This window comes from Microdochium trichocladiopsis (genome assembly GCF_020744255.1).
Source record: "Microdochium trichocladiopsis strain MPI-CAGE-CH-0230 chromosome Unknown B0I36scaffold_3, whole genome shotgun sequence".
NCBI lineage: Eukaryota > Fungi > Ascomycota > Sordariomycetes > Xylariales > Microdochiaceae > Microdochium > Microdochium trichocladiopsis.
The window spans coordinates 2,533,131-2,557,080 of record NW_025763546.1 but is presented as its reverse complement, the minus strand read 5'-3'; the positions used below and the strand labels follow the sequence as shown (position 1 = coordinate 2,557,080).

At 56.7% G+C, this 23,950-nt stretch overlaps 5 protein-coding genes across 5 annotated transcripts; 2 read left to right on the top strand and 3 right to left on the bottom strand.

Annotated features, from left to right (window-relative positions):
* Window positions 1-2,519: 2,519 nt before the first annotated feature.
* On the top strand, window positions 2,520-5,548 carry B0I36DRAFT_347154 (uncharacterized protein; the record flags this gene model as incomplete). Its single annotated transcript, XM_046156537.1, has 2 exons — window positions 2,520-2,830; window positions 2,905-5,548. 2 exons carry the CDS (start codon window positions 2,520-2,522, stop codon window positions 5,546-5,548), a joined length of 2,955 nt encoding a protein of 984 aa, XP_046015451.1.
* A 1,351-nt stretch (window positions 5,549-6,899) lies between these two features.
* On the bottom strand, window positions 6,900-8,723 carry B0I36DRAFT_360742 (uncharacterized protein; the record flags this gene model as incomplete). The annotated part of the gene is made up of 2 exons (XM_046158369.1): window positions 6,900-7,953; window positions 8,017-8,723. 2 exons carry the CDS (start codon window positions 8,721-8,723, stop codon window positions 6,900-6,902), a joined length of 1,761 nt encoding a protein of 586 aa, XP_046015450.1.
* Window positions 8,724-18,432: 9,709 nt separating this feature from the next.
* B0I36DRAFT_91465 (Met-10+ like-protein-domain-containing protein) lies at window positions 18,433-20,271 on the bottom strand. The gene is made up of 2 exons (XM_046163578.1): window positions 19,134-20,271; window positions 18,433-19,044 (listed from the first exon to the last, which is right to left on the bottom strand). The coding sequence occupies exons 1-2, from the start codon at window positions 19,995-19,997 to the stop codon at window positions 18,478-18,480; spliced, it is 1,431 nt and encodes a 476-aa protein (XP_046015449.1). The 5' UTR covers window positions 19,998-20,271; the 3' UTR covers window positions 18,433-18,477.
* Window positions 20,272-20,380: 109 nt separating this feature from the next.
* Window positions 20,381-21,882, top strand: B0I36DRAFT_91453 (uncharacterized protein). Its single transcript, XM_046163577.1, has 2 exons — window positions 20,381-20,467; window positions 20,545-21,882. The coding sequence occupies exon 2, from the start codon at window positions 20,671-20,673 to the stop codon at window positions 21,811-21,813; it is 1,143 nt and encodes a 380-aa protein (XP_046015448.1). The 5' UTR covers window positions 20,381-20,467; window positions 20,545-20,670; the 3' UTR covers window positions 21,814-21,882.
* Window positions 21,883-22,030: 148 nt separating this feature from the next.
* Window positions 22,031-23,165, bottom strand: B0I36DRAFT_360739 (Decaprenyl diphosphate synthase-like protein; the record flags this gene model as incomplete). Its single annotated transcript, XM_046158368.1, has 3 exons — window positions 22,031-22,500; window positions 22,591-22,987; window positions 23,061-23,165. The coding sequence occupies 3 exons, from the start codon at window positions 23,163-23,165 to the stop codon at window positions 22,031-22,033; spliced, it is 972 nt and encodes a 323-aa protein (XP_046015447.1).
* Window positions 23,166-23,950: the final 785 nt, after the last annotated feature.

Sequence of the window (23,950 nt, the reverse complement as noted above, 5' to 3'; positions counted from 1 at the left end):
ATTACAATTTTGCAATCGAATCGCTGTGTGTGCGAGCCATGCGCCAGTCCTTGTGTACTCTGACCGTCCCACACCTTCACTTGCTGGTACCTGCATTAGCTCCACTGTGTGCCAGGCTTGCATAATGCACTTGAACAGCTTACGTCAGACTGCAGGTCCTGTTGCGCGGAATCACCTGTGGACGATGCAGTTAGTGAGTGGCATCGCTCCGAATCGACAGCTTCTGTCAGCTTGAAGGCCCTTCTGGACACGAGAACCACTGCTGCCGCCCGCCTCGCTTCCATACGGCATGATCGCTGCTTCGAGCGGGCGTGGCGTCTTTCGCCAATCCAGCCCATGCCGATCTGCACGGCCGGTCCAGATTCGCTGCAGGGCTTGAAATTGCCAGCTCGCTAGGTTCTCCTTTTGTCCTCCGTAGCACTCCACAGACTTGAAAACGTTCCCTGTCGCCGCCGTTGGACTCTTCTGGACCTCATCGCTACACACCGACATGATTGGACCCCTTTCCTCCACGTTCTTATCCCCAGTTGATCCTGTGTGTCACGGTGATGGTGTTGACGTCGCCTGTACACGAATGCAGGGTGATTGGTCCAGCTCAGCGGAAACGGAACAATGTCGCCGCTCCGCTACAACACGTTGCCGATGAGAGTGATGGAGCTTGTTGCGAATCGTGCCTGTTGCTCCAGGCATTGAGGACTGTTAATCCCGTTGATCTGGCAATGAGAATCTGGGCTGCCCTGCCGAGCATACGAAGATCAGTGATGCTTGTTGCGCCTATCGCTGCCAGATGGAGTTTTTGCATCGCCCATCGATCAGATAGATGCAAGGGGTTATGAAGGCGAGTTTGTCGCTTGGGAGATCGCCCCATTACGATCGTGTCCCAACCTTCATCAGATCTTCTGTATCGTCTGATGGCAGCCAGCCAGGAACTCAACTTCTCATTCTCCTCGCAGGACTGACAACTTTGATGCTCCCGACCACTGACTGGTTCAGTTACGAACAGAGTAATGCTGCCTTCGCGGCAGTGACCTGACGCTCGCGCCGAAGCCGTGTCGGTCCCGTCCGTGCCGAATCACGACGACGCCACGGCCCTTCTGTGAGCAGACCAGGTTGTTCGGGCTGTTTCTCTATACTTGTCACTGTCAACAGACCCTGAATTCCGAAGCGGAGCTGAGCCATAGCCACAAGTTCCAACTGGCTTCTCCGCTCCATCGTGGCGCTCGTTTCCTTCTTTTCGTAACGAAATGGGTCACCACAGCGCACGAGCGAAGGGTCCCCTTGCGCCGTCTTGTGCCGGGGAGGGCTGCCGACCCATATGTTTCAAAGTCCCAGCATGACATGGGGTGGCTTGACGGCGGGCGGAGCCCCAAGGTCTGAAGGAATTTTAAAGGGTCCTCCTTGCCTTTCTGTTATCCTGGCCCTGCACAGACCGGGCGAGCCTGGCCATTGCTGACAGGCTGTGGCTGTACAGTGCGATTGGTGCTTGTGGCTGGCAGTCGTTAGCAGTGGTCGAGACGATGAGGTTATCATACAAGCTGGTGATCTATGCCAACCTCAAGACACTCGGCAATCCACGATACAGACATATGTCAAGCGCCAATGTCGCGGATGCAGTTACGTTTCTCACACCATGTCTTTGTGTCTGCGACGAAGGACTCGAGTTCCGTCTATCCAGCGCATCTGCGCAGTGAGCGCTGTACGCACTTGCTGCGTTTTTGCTTATTGCGTACCCAGCGCTGGGACCGCAAAAGTCTCCTGTCCACTGTCTAAACGCGTTCCGCGTTGGTATCTATCGTGGTTCGTCGGTCGCTTGTGCACTTGTAATGTCAAACACTCTTCTGCTGCCCCAGAGTGTTTGCTAAGTTCACTGTGGTGGAGCTACTGTTGCTAGCACGCTGGCAGGCTGTGTCGCTCCAAGGAACTGGCCCATGGCCGTTGAGATTGTCTGAGGAATGTGGGAACCAAGAGTCATCATATCGAGCATGCCAATGATTCTTTGAGTTCTGTAGGAGGCTTTGAAAGCCTTTGGGAAAGCCCTGGAGCCCGTGAAAGCTGGGGGATACAAGTTCGGCCTGCAGCATAGCTCCAGTCACGTGAGCGCGGGTCAAGCTGGCGCCTGCAGAGCTAGCCGCTAGCAACCGCCGCCCCATACAAATTTCTTAAAACGTGGGCGACGTGGTGACGGCAAGACCATTCGGAAGTGTCGCCTACAACATATATCTTTTTTGGCTTTTTCTTGTGGCCATTATCCGCGACCAGACCCTGCAAGTAACACGATGTTGCAGGCCTCCAGGAGATCGTACGTGTGCTGGAGGTGTGCGGTGCGCACCTCCAGCGGTAAAGAGAGCCGGGCGATAGCGACGACGACAAAAAAAGCCGGATCCGCTGCAGAGAGTATACGGGCGCAGATTGATGCACGGAGGGTAAGTCTTTGCATGCGGTCTGCATCTCAGTCGGCTGTGGTGAACATTCGAAGAGGTATCATGTTCCCAGAAGGTTAACAGGTGATTTTCAAGAGCATGGCTACGGTCAGGCATTCCGGCGGCCTGAGCAGCGCTGCGGCAAGAGCACTCGCGGGCCTCCCGGATCGTGAGATCAAGCCGCCGATACGGGAGCGCCTGCGTGCATGGGAGAAGGAGAACCCAGGCGCGGTGCAGTCGATGCTGACGGACCACGCCGCGGAGGGCGAGACTTCAAACACCTACACCCGCCCGCAGAACATGACCACAGTGCAGTTTGATATCACCAAGCCGCTGTTTGATGGGGACGAGCTGAGTGACCTGCGCTCGGACGATGCCCTGCTCCAGGCGGGCGATCTTGTGGAGTTGAGGTATGCTTATCCCTGGCCTTGGGCTTACAGGAGAGGGGAAAACTATGACTGCATGCTGAAACATTATGTTGTAGCTCGGGGGGTTCACGGCGACCAGCCTTGGCGATCTGCCTGGGCAAATTCAACGGCTATGAACACTACTATACGAGTAGCGGCAAGTGGTTCTATGGTATGGGGGTGAAGACGCTCTTCATGGTCAATGGCTTTGCCACTCCCCAGGAGATTGAGCCTGTCATCCGGGAGCTCCCGCCCTCGGACGCGCCACTGGAGCTTCTCAATGCTCTACAGGATCTTGGACACGGCCCGCAAAGATCAACAGGAGCTGTACTACTGCATAAGATGCTCGAGTTTGTGCAAAAGTCTGAAGAGATCTATCAGCACAACGCGGGTACGCTTGATGCCTCGAGCGCCTTCATCGGTGACCAGCACAAGCACCGCTACCTGACCCTGTACGAGATTGCGGACAAGTTGCTCCCTGCAGGAATGAAGACGAAGGGCTCATTCGAACCGGCCGCCCTGTACGCGGTTCACCGGGCGCTGATGCAAAGCGAGACATTCTTCCGACCGCTCATGGCCACGGGCCACCGTAGGTCTTACCTTTTCGAAGTCAGTCCTCTGTCGGAGGTTCGTACCGTACAGCGAGTCGAGCAAATGGTTCGTGAGTACATCCAGATCGCCGCCGTGACGGGCAACGCCACCCACGAGCTGCGCAAAAAGGGCACTCCGCCCTCGCTGGCCTCCTTTGCCCGCACCGCTCGCGAAGCTATCGACCAGAGCCGGAAGCATCGACCCCTCACCTCGTGCGGCGTGATCGGTCCTTCAGATGGCAACTTTGTGCCCACCGTGAAATGGTCGCGGACAGATCGCGACTTCTTGCATTTCATTGAGTTGTGGTGTGGCTACCGCAAGTTCCCCAATTACTCGCGGCTGCAAGCGCTTGGTTCTGCGATCCTGCGAGCAGTGGACCGATATCAAGAGACGGAGCTCTTGAACGGCTCGACAGGGTGGACCTTTCTGCAGGAGGTCGGCCAGATATCACCATGGGAGATCCCCGCACGATTCACCACTAGGTTTCCAGACGTCGAGATCGACAAGAACGGCGGGTATATACGTCCGCTGCCCGAAGGTCCGCTCGAAATGCATCTGCAAAAGGACTTGTTTGCAGGCTTGAGGAAGAAGTGGACCGGTGTTACCGCGTTCTGTATCGATGCCGACACCACAGTAGATATCGACGATGCCGTGTCTGTGGAGAAGACAGAGAAGCATGATGAGTTCTGGATCCATGCACATATTGCCGATCCAGGTTCCCGCATCTCGCCAGATACACCCGTGGCAAAGTATGCAGAGCTTTTGCCGCAGACGATCTATCTGCCTGGCAACTTCGAGCGGATGCTTCCAGAAAAGATCGGGCGTGCCAAATTCTCTCTAGCCCCAAAGCGGCCTTGCCTTACTTTCAGCGCGCTTGTAGACGAGTCTGGCCAGATTCTTGAGTCAAAGATTACCCCTGGTATTCTTCAAGATGTGGTCTACATGAACGGCGAGAACGTATCACGAGCTCTTGGCGAAGTTAGAGGAGAGCCGGTCGTGGGGACAGGTCAGCTTGCGATAGGCTCACAATCGCAAGAGGCGCCACCACCAAACAGACCCATGACCGAAGAGCCAACACCAGCTCAGCTAGAAGACCTCAAGCTCCTCTCGAGACTAGGGAAGCGCATGCACGAGAGGCGGCTCAGCCGAGGCGCGACGCCGCTATTCCAGCCTCGGGCCGAAGTCGACGCATATTTCCAAGCGACACAACAACCTGACTCAACGGCGCCGAAGACAGATCCCTCGATTCGCATCGGCTACAAACAGAGGACAGATACCGACATTGTCGAGAACGTCATGAAGCTTGCTGGTGAAGTGGCCGCGCGATGGTGCCATGACCGTGGCATCCCAATCCCATACCGCACGCAGCCCCACGCCGCACGTAACATGGAGCGCATTGCGCAGTACACCAGAGATGTGTTCTACCCACTCCTCAAGCAGGGAATCCGTCCAGGCGATCAACAATGGCGGCAGCTGCGCTCTCTTGTTGGCGTCGACGAGCTCACGACCAACGCGGGCCCGCACTGGACCCTCGGCGTGGACATGTACACAAAGGCCACCTCTCCGCTGCGCCGCTACTCTGACCTCATCGTGCACTGGCAGATCGAGGCCGCGCTTCTCGAAGAGCAGCGCCGCGGGAAGTCCCTGGTAGGGAACAAGGACGACACGTTCCTGCCCTTCCCGAAGGCGCAGCTCGATCGGGTCCTGCCGATGCTGCGGCTGCGCGAGCGCCAGGCGCGCGCTCTGACCAACGGCGACGGCGGTGACCAGTGGATGCTGTACGCGCTCGTGCGGGCGTGGAAGTTCAACGAGGCGCCCCTGCCCGAGACTTTCCAGCTCACCGTCGAGCACGTGCTTGGCAAGCAGTCCATCTCGGGCAAGCTCGACTGGTTCGAGCGCAGCGCCGTGCTGCGCGCCGACGCCCTGAACGGCGTCACCCGCATCGGAAACGTCCGCGTGGGCGACGTGCTGACTGTCAAGCTGCAGGACGTCAATGTCCATGCAAACAAGGTGCTCGTCGAGGCAGTCGATGTCGTCAAGAGCAGCAGCCTCGCCGCCGAGGCTGACTCGGCCGCCACCCTCGGTGGTGATGCGGCGTCAAGCTCGCCCGTGACGGCACCCATCTCTTGAGCGCGCTTGGTCGGTCGGTGCACTGCCCACTCACCTGTATAAACCAGCAACACTATCGAGGCAGAGTAGACGGGCGTACGCTTAAGCATAAGCGGTGTGTACGAAAGAAGACGGGAAGCGTGGAAATTGTATAACAAGAAGTAACATGTATCATCACCATCACCATCGCCACCAAGAAACATCAGCATGCATGCGAGCGAGACGACATCACGAATCGGGCAGTAAACCAATCATGGAGATTAAGAAATTGTACCACCACAACAACACATAGATTATTGAAAAATACATATCCCTTGGGGTATGTACACCGCAAGAGATAATTCATGAGAATCCCGCCGTTTCCAAGTGACTTTTCGTCAGATGTTGCCACCAATGAGTGAATGTCCTCCATCAAATATTTGACTGGCCATCCCAAGGCTCTCCTTGGAAGAGAGAAAGACTAGTTGGTCACCCTCGAGTTCTCCTTGTCGCCATTGCTGCCTCCTCTTCCTGGTCTTTGGAAAGCCGTTTTGGGTCGTGACGACTTGCTATTGTTTTGTCGGTCGACGGTTTTGACGCCTGACGGGCTTGACATGTCCACAACAGACCTGAATGAGAAGGACACACAGCCGCCGAGTATGACCGTCACCACTTTGACACGACGAAACATTGCAAGCTTTTGCGGAACACCATCATCATGTACGGAGGGTTTCAATGAACGACTCGGTTGATGGCGGTATACACTGCCTGTATATACAGTTTGTACATAGGTATACCTGACTGTTCCATGTATAAGCCTGTCCCAAACCCTGACCGTGGCCCATTTTCCATACCCCAAAATGCAAGCCCGTTAGAAACTCCAGGTATCTAGTTTGCAATACAACAATTAATCATTATTGGGAAAATTCAAACACCATTGTTTCAGAGCAAGGCCGCCTCCGAAGACCCCTTGCTCCAGACCCGTTGCTTTTCGTGTGATTTGGGATACAGAGTGTTTCAGTTGAGCAAATCAACGCCCAAAACACAACAGCATGCGATGCAGATTGACGCATAACTCCGCTGTGGAGGGAGAAAGAAAAAAGCAAAAAAGCAAAAAAGATAATGACCAAAAAACGCTCAATGGCGGCTGTCTGATGGAGTGGCGGCGACGACCCCACTTTGGATGCGGTGAGAGAGACCCTGAATGCGGGGGTGGAGTGGGAGATCGGCTCAGCATGACATAAAAGCAGCCAGTCGTTTCGTTTGCTGCACATCCTTGCCAGAATTGGCCGCCGACGCTGGAGATGTGAAGTCATTCTTGAGATCGTGAGGATGCGGAACGGGGATCTGCCTCGCCAGGGGCTCGGCCCACCTCCTATTACCACACAGGTTATCATCTCCGATTCCAGCCGACATTCCAAATGACATGCGCAATGTCTTTGGCGGTGTTGACGGTATCAATGACACGCCCTATGATGCCTTCCTGGCCTGACTGGACGTTGCCGTGCTCATCGACCGGCATCAGCATGCCAGATTCTGTCCGCTTCATGCCTTTCGGTGCCTCGAGGACACTGTCGGACGAGGACGACCGGTGGAATGATGACTGTCGATATGAATTCGCCACCGAGTCAACAGGACTCGAAATTGGAGCCTGTCCACCCATCTCCATGTCAAAGCCGTCTTCCTCATCGTAGGGGTACAAGAGACTGGCGGGCTTTGATGGCCGCAAGGTCTCTTGTGAGGATGAGGTGGATAGCACTGGACTGCCGCTGTGCTTCATGGCGGTCTCGGTTGGCTCAGGCGAGTCGATGCGGTACTTGAGCGTGGTCGAGGGTAGCATTGCTATCGTTTTGCTGTCGCAGACGGGAGCAGGAGCCCTGCGCCGCGGCATGACTGTTTTCTTTGCTGATCTAGTGGACTTCATCATGATCGCACCGTCATCAGACTCGCTGTCGTCTTCAAAGTCCCATCTGTGTGGCTCAAGTTCATCCTCATCGTCGTCGCCCTTGACTTCGACCGCTATGCATTGCTTGACTTGCTCGTCAAAATGAATGTGCTTGCGCTCAGCAGTGGGAGATACGATGCCAGAGTTGTCCGTGGATGGATGGGGACTGGTGCCGGAGCGACTGCCCCTGTGTGATACCATGGGGTACGCCATGTAATCCGTAGTAGACCGTTTGATAATAGGACGATGTGGGATACGACACCGAGTACCCTTCTGTTCGGCCTCGATTGCCGCAGTGGCCTGCTTGAGTAGTGAAGACGATGATATAGATTTTTGCAGCATAACCTCAGACATGCTTCGCTTTTTCAGAATAGGCTTCTTATGTCCGAATGATGGAGATCGCGCGCCTCTAGTGCGACCGCGGCTGCTGTTTCCCTCCAAAGAGCCCACGTTGCTGGGTTGAAGCGGCCCGTACAGCCATGTGACATCACAGTCCTTCAGCCTGCAATTAAGCACGTATTAGTTGAACGAACAGTCAGCAGAACAAGATGAGTAGCAGCCATACCAGTTCAGTGTTTCCGGCGACACAGTTTTGAGCCGGTATTTTGACTTCATCCACGTCCTCCAAGATGCATTCTCCAGCCGCGAGGAGTTACTATAGTCGCCTCTTTTTGACACTATATAGCGCCACGAAGACCAAATATCTTCTTCCTTCCAGTTGTGCGACAGGTAGTCAACATGCTGGGTCGGGTGGTGCTTGGCGGCCGTGTCGTCTTCCGCGTGCTCTACAGGGTCAGGAGACTGTGGCCTTGATGTGCTTGCCGACGACACATCCGGCTCTGTGGGCGACACCGTGTATGAGTCTCCGGTATGAGGACTTGCTGGTGGTTCCAGGTCTTCGATATGAGCGTAGAATGTAGCATCCTCAAAATCGGACAGCGTAGTGCCCTCCATCATCTTGTCTCTCATGTCAAAATCGCAAGAACCCCCATCTAGTGAAAGATTGGAGGCCGGAGTGGACGGATACGACGGGTTCGAAGAGTCTGAGGGGTGAAAATCGTGCGGCGATGGCGGGCCGGACGAAGAGCTTGAGCCGGGGACAATAACGGGGTGCCTGAAGGGACTCCTGAAGTCGTCATCGATGTGAGAGGGTGTGTGAGCCGAGTTGAAGTCGCCAGATTGAGACAAGAAGTGTGAATGGGAGTGAGACCGTCGCAAGCCGGGCGAGGAGCCAAAGATGCTCAGATCTTCGGACGAAAGAACTGCTGCCATGGTCACAGTGGCTGGGAGGGATCGTGCTGGTCCCAGACGGGGAGGTGCGAATGATGGCTGACGATGCGAGCTTGACTGACGGGAGCGCCGTCCACCCGCATAGACCCTGTGTCCCACCCACTCGATTGGAAACGCTCAAGTATGACAAGTGCAGAGGCCGGGGGCGATTGGGAGGTTGAGGCGAAGCCTTCGACGCCGAGAGTAGTGGTGATCAAGAGGTGAGGAAGGTCGAGCTTGGACTGAAGAACCTGTGGCAATGCGTGGCGTGGGCTTCCAGAAGGCGTGCGCGACCAGGGAGACGGACAAGGGTGCGATTCAGGCGGGCGGCGAGTCTGCAACAGGCGGACAAAGGTTGGCGTGCGCAGGCAGGTCGACAGGGTTCGGTTCGAGCAGGACCAGGGCACGACTGCAGAGCGAGGAGGCGACGACGACGCACTGGAAGATGGAAGTGAGGGTTGGACAGGACGGGTTGAGCGAGAGAGATAAGGAGGGCAGTTGAAGAAGGCGTGGAAGCGTCCATATGGGCAAAGTCTGTTTTTTGCGGTCGAGGGGAGGAGCGGGCAGGGCACGGCATGGGCATGGCACGAAGGGGGAGTGGGCGCTCGAGAACGCACGCTGGGTGTGGGGGGCGACTGCCCGGCGGCGCAAGACCCCCAGCCCAGCCCAGCCAGAGAGAGCCGAGCGAGCAGAGAGGCGGGCTTGGCCGGTGCCCACACCGGGCAGGCAGGCAGGTAGTGGCATGGCCTTTCTCCTCGAAACTCCAGGGTACTGGGCTGCTGCTGCACAACAAGTCCCTCCCTCCCAGGGCCGGGGCAGGGCAGGGCCACTTAGCACCAACGCCATCGCGCCGGCTTGCTTCGACCCACCCCCCTCCGCTCCTCTCATAATAGCAGTCCAGTCCTGTCCAGTACAGTACGGCACAGTCATTCTCCCAGGTCGTCGCCCCCCCCTTGCGCGTCGCCAGCGATCATCCAGCCCGCGCGGAGTGCCCGCACACCTGCAGCCTGCAGACGAGATCCCGGCAGATCGGAAGAACCGCCCTTGACGTCGCACCCCGTCCAGGGATCGAGACAGCATCCTTGGTGGTACCGCTGGTGGTTACACCACAACCGTCGGCCGTGGGGTCCCCTCCTACGATACCAATTCAGTCAGTCCCCTTCCCTGACGCAGCTGGCATGTTACGCGGCAGCGCCCAGGCATTCTGCTTCGGTCGGCACCCGGCTGGAAATGTTTGCAGCAGAGCACCTAATCAGACATTTGCTTCGAGTCTGAATCACGAGTGGCCTGCCAGAGCCTCACAACAGCGTGGCCGGAAGCACATCATGTTCCCTTGGCTTATCTCGATACTCAAAACGTCCACAGAGCAACGCCGGATGGGCCCCCTCTGAGACATGCTGGCGTGATACACGGCCACCGTGCCGTTGCCCACTCGTCCTGCATCAGCATGTAATCTACGGCACAGGCGGCCGTTGGAACGCAGGAAACCCCGGGATCCATCATGCATGCCCGATGCCCGATGCCCGATTCGCTCGAGGATGGGTGCTCGTCGTGCTCCTGAAACGTGCCAGCTGGGCGCTGTTGTTCGTTGTTCTGGTACAAGCCCAACGAGTGACGAGGTGCTGCCATCCTTGGATCAAGATAAACAAAAGTCTCAGTGGCAGGGGTGTATCTCAACGCAAGTTGTATTGCCCACAGGACCGCGCCCATGCAGCCTACTGACCCAGTGGAGCCAGGCGTGTAACTCTATCTCCTTGGTGGCCGGCTTAACAACGTAGCTCATTGCGCCAGTGCTCGTAGCTGGCTGTGTGCCCGTGCCACACACAGTTCTGTCCACCTAAACTCTCGGTGCTGCTTTCGCCTACACGGAGCCAACACCCAGCCCCTGTCTACTTGGCGTTATCAGCCCGCCAGACAATGCACAACAAGCCATGTCGAGGATGAACGTGACCTTGCAAGTCTGCGCAGGCTCTGCGGATCAACCAGGCGGCTCCTCGCAACGAACCGATCAGCCACGGCGCTGAAACAGCGCCTGGCCCATCATGGGTCCATCTGCGTCCGAACACCAGACGAAGGCCGTTCAGCTCGCGCCCAAGGGAGGCCAATTCGTTGCGGGGGAGTGTCTTGGCTTGCGAGACTGGCAGGGGTCTCTCAGCCAGTATTGTGCAGTGCTGCCTCGCCACAAACAACGGCTAATGCGGGCTTCTCCCCATGGGACGGCGGAGTAGATAGATTGCCCAGGCCAGGGACTGCGGGGACAATGTCTTATGCTTGCACTCGGTCAGAGGAGTCCCGTCATTCTTATGTGCGCTGGTCACGCATTTGCTTCTCGTATAGAAGCCCAGAGATCAGACTGCTGAACCTTGTCAATCAATCTACGCTGCCGGGCTTGACTGCGAAACTGAAGATCAGAGACAAGACAGGGACTGTCGAGGGAAACCTGCGGGCCACAAGCTGCTTGATACGTAAGTTATCAGCCCCCCCTAAACCACGGGGCTTGCCCTTCCAGGTGCTGGCTTCGATCGCCGCCAGGCCTGGTAACCTATCAGCTGCACTGCATGTGCTTCAATGGCTCTGCACAAAGGTTCGAGCCCAAGAAAAGACCATATTATTGTGCATGCAACGCAAGAGAGAGAGAGAGAGAGAGAGAGAGAGAGAGAGAGAGAGAGAGAGAGGACACAGAGAGAGAGAGTGTGTGTGTGGCTTGCCTAGACCATGGCCTCTGCTTCTCACCATGCATCATATCGTACCTGCCAAGATGCATTTTAAGTTGGCAAATGCCAAGCTCCCCATTCCAAGGAAGCAGCCAATGCCGCCATCGTCTTCTTCATCTTCCTCGTCCTCTTCTCCTCGTGATGGATAGATCACATCCAGCATCTGGGATAGCACATATCCCAGGCATCGAAATCCAAGGAACCTGCGGCTCGCCAGGCCGTGAGGTGCCTTCCTTGCGGCTCCTGGCCCTGGCGAGCTGGGGAAGCGCCAACGGGAGATCTCAAACAAACCCTCCATGGTGGATTGCCCTAGTGCCTTAGCGGTGCTCTCTCAACCACTGAGCATAGAGAAAGTCAGCAACTCCGCAAAGTGGACTCGCGCCTACGTGCTGCGAGCCCTGGCCGGCCGGCCAGACACTTCCAGCCGTGCCGGGAAATCCCCGTCACTCGGGCCTAGGAACTCGGCTGTGCAGGGACCGACCTGTCTCTATGCGCCCCTCCGTGGAGGTAGGCACCACGCCACTGGACTCCTTCGGAACCCGCGATGGGCAATAAGACACGAGTTGAGGTGATGACTCCGCAAAGTCTGTTTGGCAGTAGTTTCCAATCATTCAATCCGGTCTAGCAACGCAAGTCTTTCACAGTCTTATTAACCAACACTGGTTGACGATGCTGACCTCTTTCGAAAGGAGCCAACATTGGCAATCCGTCATCGCTATCCTAGCCTCCACGTCTCGGCCTAGTAAGGATTGGAGGGCAGGATAGACTTTTGATGACTGTTCAGATATCAAGCGACCAAGGTGGCCCGCGTTGCTCGGCCGGGGTTTTCCTGCACGTTGACTGACAGAGGGGGTACAGAACTGGCGCCAATTGAAAACCCACACACAGAGAAGCGACTTACTATCGTGCCAAGCTCGCCCGTCAATCTCCGCCAGCCGGGGAAACTCCAGGTGATCCGCGGGGCCAGGGTTCATCCAGCCTTTCCCATATTTGGTTCTGGGGGCATCCGGCAAGTACGGGGCACATAAGCTGAGACTGCTGGCGTCGAGTATGGCCACATTCTCCCGAGGACCCTGACATGTTCATTGTAGGTTCTGGTTGACCGACAATCGGCACTTGAATCACCTCATATTTTCGAGGATTGGCTGATCGGGTAATTACGCGAGCAAACAGAAGAAATAACCTCTGACACCACAGGTCGGTTGCGGCACGCCACTCCTCCGAACTTGGAGCAGAGGACTAAACTGGCGATTCTCGCCGGTCGACACTGCCCTGCGAATAGTCGCGAAGCTCAACGACATGTTTGGCTGTTTGAACAAATCCGGCCATGACCTGGGAACGCCGTGCGACTCGACGTAACAATGGCGAGCTTCACACATCTCATTCTTTGGCTCTCGTGGAGCTCGAACCGGTTGATGATAAGACCCTTTGGGGCGAGATACCTCAAGGACATTGGCCAAGCGATACGTCATTGGCCCAGAGACTCTGGGCTTGGTCATGGATGCGCCGCGTAAAGTTTACGTCACGGATTTGTGCTGAGTTTCGACGACGCCAAACTTATCGCGTCAACCTCCTGTCAGCGGCAGCCACGGTTCTCACTAACGCAAAAGAACTGTAACTCCCTCAGGACTTGTTCCGCGTCCCCGAGCTTTTGACAGCACATTAGGGTCGTCTGCACGAATGCTTCCGTCTGCAAGAGGGCCGTCTAGACCTTTCACTGAAGGTGTCACAAGCCTCGGTGGCGCTTTGGATGTGGTGCACATTTCTATTTGACGGCAAGCTCCGCTTCCACCTCCTCAGGCGTGGCCGCAATCTCGACCCCATCTCCCGGCTTCATCCCGCCCATGTGGTGATGACAACAAACGGCAACCTTACGCAGGGGCGCCTGGCCGCCTGGCCAGTCTCACCTCCGGCGGCACGGCACTCGTGTCTGCTCGGAGCTAGTCGGCCGGCCCATCCGCTTCGGCCGCCTGCGCCCATGCGGAGCTGCAACAGTGCTGCCCGTACCCCTATGGCCGTTTCGGGATCCTGACCCGCGTCAACTCGCGAAGCTTTGCGTTTTCGTACTGGCCTGGAACCGAGCTGGTCAAGACCTGTCTGATAGACAGTTCAATACTGCGCAAACGCCCCGGCTCCCGAATCACTAGATACAACAATACAACCACCTCATCCCTGGGCCTGTGGCGAACCATGTTGAAACATTGTGGATCGGCTGGGTGGGTATGACTCCGAGCTTCTGGGCTCTCGATATTGTCTCAGCACTGATATCGGAAGGAATTCCACCCAAAGCCTTGCGGCAGCAGGATCAGCCGAGCAGTCCGCATTTTTATTTTTTATTTTTTTAATCTTGGATTCCCGCTTTCTGTTACTCAGCCGACCGGGCGTCTATCCGTCCACGGCCCACCCGTGGCCCGTTCGAAAGCAGACCGAGGCGCCCGCCCGTTGTTCTCTGGCTCCCGTGAAATTCCCGACATGGCGCAGATTAGAGTTGCAAAGCGCAGCCTTGGTGGGAAGGGGACACTTGGGCGACCGGACTGTTGGATGGTCTCAGCCTCATGCCAGCTAACCGTGGGGGGAACGTGGAACGAGGGCGAAACAGCCATTGGATGCATGATATGCTGCAAGCAGGCAAAGCCAGCCATTGTGCTTGTATTTGACACGGCCCGTGGTTGGTGGTGATGATGATGATAGGCATGACAGACAGATTGACTTCCGAGCCCAGCACCTGCGAACGACCAGGCGGCCAGGTCTCAGTTCTCTGTCAACAGCAACAACAACAACAACACACCCCCAGCACTACCACGACGGGCGGCGGCAGTGCTGGAGACTTGAGGGCTGAGCATACAACAACTCAATTGAAGAGCGGCGAGGCAAGCCATTGCTCGCCAACGGGCACCACTGGCGGATCTAGAATGCAGCCTGGCTACGCTACCCTTGAGGTAAATGTTCTCGAGCCGCTGGATCACAGAGGACCCCTCAGGTGTCCAAGTTTGTTTGTGCTCATTCCCCACAAGACATGGCAAGACAGCGACGAAATGAGCGAGGGAAGGCCAACAGCACGGCACGGCGAGAGGGACAAGCTTGTGGCGGCGGCCTGGGGTACACGTCAGAAGTGAGACGTACAGGAAGGAAGCGAGACGGCGGTCGACTGCAGGGACGACGCCTGTGAGGCGGGGAAAGGCGCACCACCACGCAATGTGTTGCGTGATTTGAGGCGTGCTGCGTTATCAGTTCGCAGGCCCCCCCGTTTGTAGGTAGGTCACTTATGCCACTGTGTAAGCACGCTATCTGCAGCCAGAGTCAACGGCGGGCCACGGTCGTCGTGGTGGTGGTTGCACACCTGCAGGAGCAGCAGCATCAACAACAACAGCTGTCCCCCCTACCCCGCCTGGCTGCCGGCTTGTCCTCCATCATCAACCTTGGAAGGTCGCGTCGCTCCATGCGTCCCATCGGGGCCAATTGATCCATCACTCCTCCCTTTGCCCTACCGCCACAACCTGGCCCCGACCGGTCAGCCTCAGTTGCGCCTGGCAAGGCCCAGTCTTCTCGCTCCGGCAGCTGCTGGCCCCATGGCGCGCTCATCAACTTCCGACGTTGCATTGCATGGCCGAGCCCGCCCAGGAGAGCCGCCGCCGCCCGCTTCCTGGTGCTCGTCCACCGCCCGATGCCACCGCGCCAATGCTAGTCGCCGGCCTTCCCCCCGGGGATGGGCTGCCAAGGGCCGCCCGTCGTGCAGTGCTGAGGATACGTACTTAGTGTACATACCCCTTTGGCCAGCCACCACAGAGACTCTATTATGCCACATGCTGCCCTCCCCCGGCAAGCCTCATTGGCCAATCCGTTTGGATGCGTTCGTCGTCGAACCTTGGGGGGGCACGCCGTGTTATCCACCCTTGCCGCCTGCCGTCCCTCTCTGATCGTGACACACACCCACGCCATCTTGGTCGGGCCGGTGCGATCGCAAACGACACTCACTGTGCCGTATGTGCTGGCCACTAATTACACTTGTAGCCAGAAGGCGCAAGTAATCATTCAACCATAATCTCGCCCGCCAGAGGAGGTGGTATCATCCTTCAGGTGGTGACGGCAGGCAACACGCGGCTTTCCAAAGAGCGGCCCGCCGGCGGAGGGCCCAGGAATGAAAACGTCCAAACATTTTCACATGCATATTATTACAAACCGTGCAGTGGTCGCCGCCGCCGTCAGCGCTGGCTCGCTCGACCCGGCTCCGAGCAATGTACGAATAATTGAGCGCTCCTTTGTCACCCTACTCTGCCGCGGAAAACACGCCAAACTCAGAGTTCCAAGACTTGTCATGCTTCGGGCCGCACGCGCCAAACGGGTACCTTGAACCCCCCACTCTGACCTGGCCCTCCCGGTTGGCCGAGTCCGCGTGTTTTTCCTGAGGTACGGAGTATGTGCTGTCCGGATGGAGTGGGGAGTTCTGTAGGCATGACAATGTCTTGCCCTACGGAGTCTTGCCCGGAAGGCGGCCTTTTCGACATTGCGCGGCATGCCGCAAGTGACGTCCTGCTTTGTTTCCATAGCTGGTCTCAGCCCACCGAGGGAGGGAGTGCTCGTACCCCTCGAGGCACAAGGCCAGTGGAATTCATTTGTTGCAAAGGGCTCCCAATTTCGACATTGGTCTGACTGGCGACCTTCCAGGTGATGGGGAGATGGCAGCCTCGTGGTCGCTGCAACGGACAGACCCCGTTCTGGGCCGAACCAAAAGACCAGTTGTTCTACTGGCAAAGGCTAAGCGCTATGCTCCTGGATGGCGTGACAGGTATCAAACCTTGGTAATTATGGATCAACGTCTCGGATCGGAGTGAAAGCACCGTGCATGGGGGTATACTGGAGACGACGAGCAAAGACCGGCAAGACGGCACTCATACCATGATTGCATCGCGATGCAGCTTATTCCAGCACGATAAGCTATGTCGTTCGTACGCGGCGCCCAGCGCCGTGCCAGAACCCTGCTCGGGGCTCCCAATGCAGCAGCGTTCCCCGGAGCAGACTTAGCACTGCGGATCTGGCACCGCACATCATTCGCGGCAGGAGCAGGAGTAAGGGAGCAACGGCATCAGTAACATGGGTTTGATGGTAGCCGCAGTGGATTTACATCATGCTGGAGCCAGGTTGGCAAGGCGGCGGAGCATGTCGTGCTTTGGGTCCCCACAAGGCAGACTTGGCGGAAGCATATGGTTCGCATCCCCGGACGCGACGAGATCGATCAGACAATAAGACATGCGCAGCTAATCTTGGGGGGGGGGGGGGGGGGGGGGGGGAGGACGGAGGCCCCGACTGTGGTGCAATCGGTACGATTGCAAGAAGGCTGTGCCATGAAAAACAGGGCAGGAAAACATACCGTCTGTGGCTCCAAGGATGAGCGATGCCGCGCTAGACAACGCCCACATGCGCCAAAGGTTGCTGGTGCTTGCTCCCAGGCGGTTCGGACAACTGGCGAGGGCGAATGACATGCAGTACCACCTGCATGGCGGAAACGCGGTGGCGGCTGTCGCAGGGTGTGGTTGAAGTGGTTGGTGGTGATGACGGTGCCGGACCATCTCGCTGTGGCTGGCTGCTGTATGCGGAACAGAAAGAGTTGCATGCATGCACTGCATCCACGCATGCAGGGAGGGGGACACGAGCAGCGCCGACGCCTGTAGTGGCACTGTAGGAACATGGCCAGCCACGCGCGGATCTTCTGAAGCTGTGGCTCGCCATGCAGCTCGTGCATTTGGCCCAACGGCAGCGAGGGTTTTGGGTGTAATTGGCCGAGGGTTTGGCTGCCTCGAGGGCCCGCTGCTGTGGGCAGCCTGCACAAGCAAGCCTGCACCCATCTCGTGTGTGCTTATCTGCAGCAGATTAGATGCGTTGGTTGCTCTCCAAACTCCTGTCCGCCTGGCATGAGGTCCGCAATTCCTCCGAAGAACCATGTGTTGCTCGCCGACAGATTCGGCTTGCCTAGACGGGTATCTCGGATGGTGGCGATGATGCGTCTACTTGCCCAGGCCGTCAATCAGAGTGTCTTTAGGGAACCGCTATCGGTGAAACACAAGGGAGATCAGATAGCAACGAGAACGCGATGTTTCGTTTCTCGGAATTGATACGGGCACACGGGAAGCACTTATTCTCCTGATACACGTCAATCGCTTTCCCAGAGCATATCGCGGCCTGATAACAAAAGAGTTCTGTTGGCTTCGGCTCTTGGGGTGGATCCTGGCTGCAATTGGCAAGTGCTCTAAAGCTAGGCGTCGTTCTGTTCGTGCCTGAACTTTATCGACCTCCGACATCAGGCCGGATCTTGGCCTCGCGTGGAATCTTTGGTCCTTGTCGATCAATAGGTAGAATTCAATCACGGAAAATTAATGACAAGATCGTCGTTCAACTTGCTCTTGTGACGCTGAATTCTATCGCTCCTTGCTTGAATTCTTGCTGTATACGGTTGCTGATCTCTGGTCTGTCGTTGTCAAATCCCGCACGGCATGTGCATGCTAACCGCGTACGCAAACCGCTGGTGCGCACAAGTGTTGCAACGATAAAGCTCTAAGCGGCTCACAACCGCGTCTGGAAGCATTACAGTGAAACCATGTAGCCGTGTGTTTGAGATATGATTGCAGCATGTAGCAACTGTTCACCACACAAATTAAAGCTTTGGGAAGTGACAGAAGCTATCATCTGGACGGGACGTGCGCGAAAACGTCTTCATGGTAGCACGGTAGCAGGTCCTCTCCCGCTTGTGCCATGCCACGTCGCGTAGTGGCCGATGAACCGGAGTGTGATAGCATGTCAAGCCGTTCGCACGGTCGACACAACCAATATTTAGATGTGCTTGAGCTGATGGCATGGCAGCACATTTTGTTGCGTAACCATATTGAAGAACGACCAAGGGTTCCCGTCGTGGTGTTCATCGCGTTCTCAGTGCAAGAGCTTTTTGTTGGCTGTGTATGAATCTGACTGAACTTTGGTCACTTGCACGTCTGAGGTAGTAGACATGGACATCCGAGGCATCTATAGATCCCGATGCAGCTCTGATCTCCTTAGGACCGCGAGGCGAACGCGACTTCTGGAAGCAGTCTGAAAGAGGCGCAGAACATGTCCTTATTTGGCGCCACAGTCCGCACATTGTGTATGGCGGCCCTTCCTGGGACCTCAGGGTCACCCGGCTGGATTTGGACGCCCAGCTCGGTTGAGATACGTTCACAGACATCCCACAGTGGTGCGTCGCTGTCCACCTGTTTCGGTGCGAAACAGTGGACGTGGACCATGGGCAGCTTGGTGCTCGTATGAGGCTCAAACAGCTCCTCCTTGCCAACGTACAGCCCTCGATAACTGGGCAAGAAGCTGATAGCTGAAGCGGGGAGGTTCATGACGAAGTGCGAAATTGTGGCTGGTATGGGTGTGCTCTTCGGCTCGGGCCTCGGCGCTGGTGGCGTGACACTGGGGTTGGCCGCGTTCGCAAGATCTCGCCTACGGTCACGTTTATCCTTCCTCGAGGGCTCATGCAGCGCACTTTCGCCGTTCTGGAAAGCTGCAAAGACCGAGTCCGCGGCTTCAGTGACGAAAACTTTGCCATCACGATTGAATGGTCGCACGTATTGTGACACCTATCAACCAGAAAGACTCGGTTAGAACAAATGCAAGAACAAGAGCTGATGACAGACACCGCAATACGGCACACTGTAATGCCACTCACCTTGTTGCGTTTGATGGCATCCTCGAGGCAGTTGAAGCTTTCCGGATTATAGTCATTTGCCCATACGAACACGCCTTTTTTCCCTGCCGGCACGGCGAACGGACCGATGCCGGCCATGATGTCGCAAACGACCTCTCCCGGCTGGAACATGTCGATGAGGCGAGTGTGCTCGCGATGCAGCTTGCTGTTCCAGTACACTTTCGAGTAGTCGAAGCGGAATGTGCACTCGTTCTCGCGCACCTCTACGTTGAGATCTGGATCGCCAGCCAGGATTTCGTACGAGAAAGTGCGGAACTCGGACTCATTGCCGACATCAGCCGTCTTGTTGATGACCGTGCGGATGTTTGGGTTCTTGTCGACGAGTACCTCTGCAATAAGCTTCTTGTACGGAAGATATGCATCACGCAGATTCAGATGTGCCACATGTCCAGCTGTGTTGAAGCCAACTGGGATGCCATCATGGACGTCAATGGCCTCCGGAGGGATAAGCGAGGACATTACGTCCTCGTAGCTCCAGTAGTCGTATTGCAGAGTGAGGTCGAATGGGACGACGCCCACTTCTTGTTGGCTCACGGCTTCCTTGAGACACGGGCCCCAAGTCTCTGGGTTGTCGTGCTTGATCGCGGTATCAAGAAGCAAGCATTTTGAGCCCTTGGCGGCCATTGCAGGGTCTGGATGTGGCCGGATTGCCTGGAGGCGGTCCACGACGAGCATCTCGTTGGCCTTCTCGAGCGTCCTGCGCCACTTTGCAATCTTTGTCTTGTCCTCAACTGCCGCTGCAGCCAGTCGGACTGTCTTTGAGAAGAGAGCCCGGTCGAGGACACCAGCGGCAGACCGCACGACTGGGGGGCGGAAGGCCAGCATGGTTCCAGTCTCTGCTGAGCCGCCTGGTTGGTGCTGTGAATCATTCTGGTTAGCTTTGTGGTCTTGGGCTTGTCAAGTGAGAGGATGGCAGGCGACGAAGCGCGCGAAGTGATCATACTGCCATCTGTGTTGCGTCCCTGAAGGTGGCCGCTATGAATTTCTCATGCACGTTCTGTTCTGGACGTGATCCTGCTCAGATTCCAGGACCCGTGGAAGGTGGCCTGAAGTTCAAAATTTCAGCATAATTCTGCTACGGCAGGTGTGAATCGTCAAGTGCGGCAACGGACCCACTTGCCCCAACTTGATGTTTCCACGCTCATTTTCATGTCTGCGGCGTCTAAGAAATGGGATGCATGATTGGACAAAAATCTGCGATGCCACATGAGAGACGGCTGCATATAAGGGTTCCTGGCCTGGGACGCAGTCACCCATTGTGGGATTCTGGGACAAAGTGTTCGGTTGTTCAGAGAGTACGCATCGTTGCTTTTTGTCTTGGAGTGCCTGTCACGCTTCCGGTTATTAATGCACACGTCATTAACCATATTAGACTCTAGTTCCACCGCAACGTAGTCCGCTGCACAAGCATTCTGGTAATCTGTGAATCATTGGGGTCAACGAAACGAGACTTGAGCGATCACGGGACACTGATATTTATGATAGCGAAGTTGCAAGCATGTCGGCTCGGAAGAGAACGATAGATGCCTTCTTCGGGGGCCCCTCATCCAAGAAGGCGAAGCCGTCCGCGATAAACCTGCCAACAGGAGCTACCAGCAACGGGCAGACGACTCAAGCGGTTCACGGCTCTGATGAAGGGCGAAAGGAAATTAACGCCCAGATTGGCTTTTCAGAACACGATAGCTATCCATTCCCCATTGCTCATCTGCCACAACACATCAAGGCTGAGCTGTCGTCCCTCCCGAGCAGTCTCGAAAGGGTCATCAACGACCAGCCTGATCTAGACTTAGTCTACTACGAGCCGTACATACCCCGTTCTTCTGCAAAAGACCTGTTCTACCATCTCCGCTCGTCGCTGCCTTTCTACAGAGTCGAATACGATATCCAGCGTGGAGGCTTCTCGACGCACATACGCACACCCCGGTGGACCACTGTCTTTGGAGTGGACGACACGAGCCATTTTGCATCGTCCCTCACATCACCAGAAGGTAGCCTATCAGAAACCTCGCTACTAGAAGACCCAGGAGACCAAGCAGACTCAACGGCAAGCAAGATTGTGGTCGACGCCAAGACCCTCAAGCCAGTCGACGTGGCCAAGGAGAAGCTCTACTCGGGGTATACACACCCGCGCCCGATCCCCAAGTGTCTGGACGACCTGCGCATCAGCACGCAGCGCGCAGCAGGTTGCACCTTCAACTTCTGCCTGGTAAACTACTACGCCAGCGGGGCGGACAGCATCTCGTACCACAGCGACGACGAGCGCTTCCTGGGGCCCTTGCCGGCGATCGCGAGCTTCAGCCTCGGTGCGCGAAGGGACTTTATGATGAAGCATAAGCCCCCACCAAAGGCCGGGGCTGGGAAGGACGAGCAGGCCAACAACGATGCCAAGCCCATCAAGCTGCCGCTCGGGAGTGGTGACATGATCCTCATGCGCGGGACTACGCAGGCCAACTGGCTGCACTCGATCCCCAAGCGAAGCGGCAAGAACGAGGCCGACGGCGGGCGGATCAACATAACTTTCCGCCGCGCCATGGTCAAGGGCGGGACAGACAATTACTATCGGTACAACGTCGGAACTGGTCCTGTATACACGTGGGATGAGGTGAACCAGGAGATGCGGCCGTGGAAGAAGGACATTTGAAGACTGATCACCACGGAGCATTGCGTATATGACGATGCAGGGGAGCTGGTAAGGTGATTATCATTTTGATGCAGATTGACGCCATGTGGTGTCCGTCTAAGCTTTTCCTGGAGATACGCAAGGTCCCCGTTCTCTTCATTACAGCTGTGCCTCTTGCACCTCTCTATACCAACTCTGCGCATGCAAGGCCACTGGAAAGGGCCGGGAGGAGCCTAAACTACTTTCCCAACTTGAACGTCGCCTCCCCGTACTTGCGGAGGCCCTGCAGGAAGACCTGGTACCCCACGCCGTGGTTGTCCGGTGCGTAGTAAATCTCCGTAAGGCGGATCTGCCAAGGAGGGTAACCCTGGAGGTCAATATAAGGCTCGAAAGAGATGAGCAGGTCGGGCTCGGCCATGACGGCCTCGCTAAGCTCGTTGTCAATGACATCGGCGGTAATGTCGGCGGTAGACAGCTTGTCCTTTTGCGCCATGTCGGCAAGCACGCGTGTCAGGTCGACAATGGCCTCGCGGCCGTCCTCGGCTGACAAGAGCATCAGGCCCATGATCGGGTCCTGGTTGCGGCCGTAAATGGGCTCGGCGCCGCGCGCAAAGACGGTCAAGGAGGGGCCGGAGTGTTTGCCGAACCATCTGCGGAGCTTTTGGGAGACGATGTTGTGGACTTGCGGCATGTATTGCTTGAGGATGCCTGTGTGGCGCGCGTGTGTTAACAAAATACATGAGTCAAAGAGTCATGGCCAATCTCCTGAAAACTTGAGCAAAAAGTGCATGCGCGTACCTGTCTTCTCGTACACAGAGAGGTTCATAATACCCGCAGCGGCGCACCAGGCAGCGACTTCGGAAACCTCGTCAATGAGCTTCTCGACAGCGTCGCCTTTCCTGCCGCCCCCTTCGAGGGTGAGGATGATGCTGACATGCTGGGGCATGCGCTTGAGCGTGCTGACATCGTTGCGGATGTAGGCCGGGTCGTTGTGATGGTGGCGGAGGATGGAGGCGAGCTGGCCAGAGACGGCGTTGTACGCGATGCGAAAGCGGATGTAGACGGAGAAGACGGCGTGGACGAGGACGTAGAGGACGACGTAGACCTGGTTCTTGAAGAAGCGACGGAGGCCAAAGTGCGATTCGAGCTCCTCCTGCTTGGCGCGCTCGGCAAAGGGAATGAGTCGTTGGTTACGCTGGCGTGAATTGCTCATGGTTAGTCCTTTCGGGAGCTCTGCCGGAATTGAGCGATGGCTGGGTTGGGGGTACCTTTATTATAGGGTCGTTCATGTTGATGAGGCTGGCGTTCGCCTTGGGGGCGAGCTTGTCGTCATCGCGGTAGACGGTGCCCGTCTTTTTGGATTTGAAGGACATGTTCGCCGTACCAAAGAGCCGATATCGTTGACTACAAGCAGCGGCCCGGGCGGTGTGTGGTGTGTGGTGTAAAGGACAGAGAGCCCACTCGGCGGTGGAGAAAGGTTGAAGCTCTCGGTGCGAGGCAATTGGGTTGCGGAGGAGGACAGTCAGTGCTGTCAAAGGCCGCCGGGCAGATGCCGTCACGGACGGGAGCGAACGGGCGTGCTATAGTCAAAGTGGCAGGAGTCGGTCGGTGCTGGAAGCTCGTGGCACTTCACATGCGAGGGGTGCAGGGTTTGTGCTGGGCTGACAAGGGACGCGGCCGTGTCTGCCGGCTCGCACTGGCTGGGCCGGCAAAGGGAAGTACTGTAAGTGGGCGGGTTTGCGGGCAGCGTGTCGAGGGGAGCGAGTGTGGTGGTGAGCAGCAAGACAGGCAGGCAGGCCGTACGAGTCGAGATATAACAAGAGTGGAAGTGCCGTAGGCCCGGGCCAAGAGGTCGGTCCAGTCTGTCTGGCAGACAGTGCCGCCTTAAAGTCGTTGGGGATGTCGACTGGCCCGCCGCATGGCATTTGGGCGCAGCACGCACGATCCGCGCGGGTGAGTGGTTGGCCTGCGAGATTCCCTCGCACAACGTCAGCCCTGCACGCTAATTAACCTGGAAACACGGCTGTTGATCTGCGAGCTTGCAAACAATGCGCCACACATTACGTAGCACCCACAGAGCCAATTACGAGGCTCTCGCCAAGGTCATTTCTAGGCAGCAAACCTCGTGAACGTTGGCAGTTACCTGCTTTTATGTGCC